The sequence below is a fragment of the Triticum dicoccoides genome, unplaced genomic scaffold, assembly GCF_002162155.2.
Source record: "Triticum dicoccoides isolate Atlit2015 ecotype Zavitan unplaced genomic scaffold, WEW_v2.0 scaffold59367, whole genome shotgun sequence".
In the NCBI taxonomy this organism is placed as follows: domain Eukaryota; kingdom Viridiplantae; phylum Streptophyta; class Magnoliopsida; order Poales; family Poaceae; genus Triticum; species Triticum dicoccoides.
The window spans coordinates 173-2,747 of NW_021284648.1; the positions used below are offsets into that span (position 1 = coordinate 173).

The following is a 2,575-nucleotide window of genomic DNA, read 5'->3' on the forward strand; positions in this document are numbered from 1 at the left end:
GAAGGGTCGGGCGGTGGCGCCGTCTTCAACGTCGTTCCCCTCTTTAGGGCACCGTCCTGAAGACTTTGATCCCTTTGGTGCTTCCTACAACTGGACGTGCACGGTGGTTTCTGTGGCGACGATGACGGCGATGAGCTATGTCGAAAGCGTGGCCTTGGTGGTGGTAGTCAGCTCTCTTCTCCGGCGAGTCCGTGGGTGTGCCTCGACCGCCTGTTGCTGTGAAGTCGAAGCCGCGGTGGGGGGCCGGTGGTATACGATGACGCGCGACAGATAGCTCGTTCGGTGATCCCCCGTGACGCCACCCCTGCCTAGTCTTTTTAGTAGTTCTCCGTCGGAGTCGGAGCTGCGCTGCCTTAGTATGGAGTGTTCGGCTGCAGCTCTTAGGGCTGTTGTTTTTCTTTTCTCTTTCTTTGATCCTCGGATCTGGTCCTAGGACCTCCACCACCTTGTTGTTTTTCCGCTGCTTCCTGCTATTATCAATGAAATGCCAGCGATGCTGGATCTTTCAAAAAAAAAAGGTTTCTTCCTGGTTAGAAGTTCCAGAAGAACGACCCCAAAGCTATAAACATTACTTTTCTCAGTTAGTCGCCCTGTGCGGAAGTACATAGGATCCCAATATCCTCTTGTTCCTTGAGCCTTTGTCATAACCCCAGATATATCCGTTGAAATGTACCTTGAAGCTCCAAAATCTGCTACCTTTGTTGTCAGACTGTCATCCAAAAGTATGTTAGCAGACTTAATATCTCTATGGATGACAGGTGTTGAAGCCGCTGAGTGAAGATATGCTAGAGATTTTGATGCCTCAACTGCTATTCGCAACCTGTCATCCCAAGACAATGATTTTGATCTTTCACCATGAAGATGCTCGTAAAGCGTCCCACTAGATATGAACTTATAGACCAACATAGGGACTTCGGTTTCAAGGCAGCAACCGTAGAGTTTTACTACATTTCTATGGTTGATTTGTGATAGGATAGCTACCTCATTGATAAACTCACATATCTCTTTCTCTTTTTGCACCACCTTCTTGGGTTTTTTTATGGCTACAACATGGAGGTCCGATAAAATACCTTTGTATACAGTTCCATGCCCTCCACCACCAAGTTCGCGGGATTTATCAAAATTGTTGGTTGCCTTCTCTAACTCTTCTAACGATATGATCATTCGTTCTGCAATATCAGATTTTAGAGATACCAATTGTTGTAGCAGTTTCCCCCGATTTTGCATGAAGAACTTCCGCTTCCTTATTTGTGCTCTTCTGTGTTTTAGTTTTTTTGAAATGACAAATGCTCCCAGTACAATAAGTACAATGGAAAATCCACTGGCAACTCCTATAGTGACGTTCATTCCTGAAATATACAAGCAACATGTATGAGAAAGAACCAAGTGTAAGTAGTGTTTGAGAATACTAATCTCCATATATACACTTTAGGAATGGGAGTCGTTCTAGCGTTGCTCACCTTTAAAGAACTTGTGGCCACCTGCAGATAAAGAGGAAAACTAACTTAATCACATATATATACATACATAGTAAACAAATTGTACAAGCAAATGAACCGTGTGTGTGTGTATACTATGTACGGGTGGGTGTGTGAATGGATGATAACCTGTGCATCCGTTGATGCGGTAAGGGTTCCCGTCGTAACCCTCGATGCAGTGGCAGGTATAGCCTCTATTCCTTGGTTTGCAGAGGCTGTTCTTGCTCTTGCAGATGCCAGGACACTGCAAATATTGCTTGGAGCTCACGCTTGTTGGTGGTTGTGATGAGCTGGCAGCCTGTTGCAATTGCAAGATCTCCCATTCTAGAACCATGGGAACCTCCAGGCTAGGACTGAGAGTTGGAGAGCTTACATCTTTGTTCGACCACTTCCTTAGTTGTGCAGAGACCTGGCGCTTACGGAACCATCCCTCCTGTGCGATGAGAGCATATGATGGTGGTAGCGTCTCATCGCTGCCAATGTTGGGATCAACCCAATTGATCCAGAATCCACTAGGCATGCCGTCCCTGGACATTGAGATACGTGCCTGGCAGCAGCCCCGGCCATAGCAATATAGATCATCATCGTCATTGTTGTCTCCAATTACTGTCAAACCAGTGTCTTCGTAGGTGCCATTCTCACTTGATGAACAAAAAGAGGAGCAGCCGCTGAGGATGGGCCAAGCCCGATTGCTCATGGCCCCCAACAGTTGTGACTGTACGCCGCACCCAATGAGGATGAGCTCATTATTGGTCGACAACGAGTAGGGCACCTCATCTCCAACACCCATGTTCTTGAAATCCCCGATATGTCGGCCCGGCATACCGGCGTAGAGGTGAAGGACTTGGTCGGTATTGAGGATGTGCATGGTGTTGTTGAGGAGGGAGATGTTCATAACCCGGGAGGTGCCAAGCATCAGTCGCGCGGGGTGGTGGCTCTTGTCGCAGGTGAGGTCGAACCCTGGCAAATAGCAAGTGGGAGGGCCAATGCCGAACGGGAATAGAACGCTCACGTCGCCACAAATATTGCTACAGTCACCTGCATGTACGTGCATGAACATACATCGATAGTTATTAGATCGATTGATCTAAAAAAAA

At 47.3% G+C, this 2,575-nt stretch overlaps 1 protein-coding gene across 1 annotated transcript; it reads right to left on the reverse strand.

Moving 5' to 3' along the window:
- Nucleotides 1–429: 429 nt before the first annotated feature.
- Nucleotides 430–2,516, reverse strand: LOC119347128 (wall-associated receptor kinase 2-like; the record flags this gene model as incomplete). The annotated part of the gene is made up of 2 exons (XM_037616073.1): nt 430–1,367; nt 1,602–2,516. Coding segments are annotated over 2 exons (1,853 nt in total), but the record flags the coding sequence as incomplete, so codon positions are not given.
- Nucleotides 2,517–2,575: the final 59 nt, after the last annotated feature.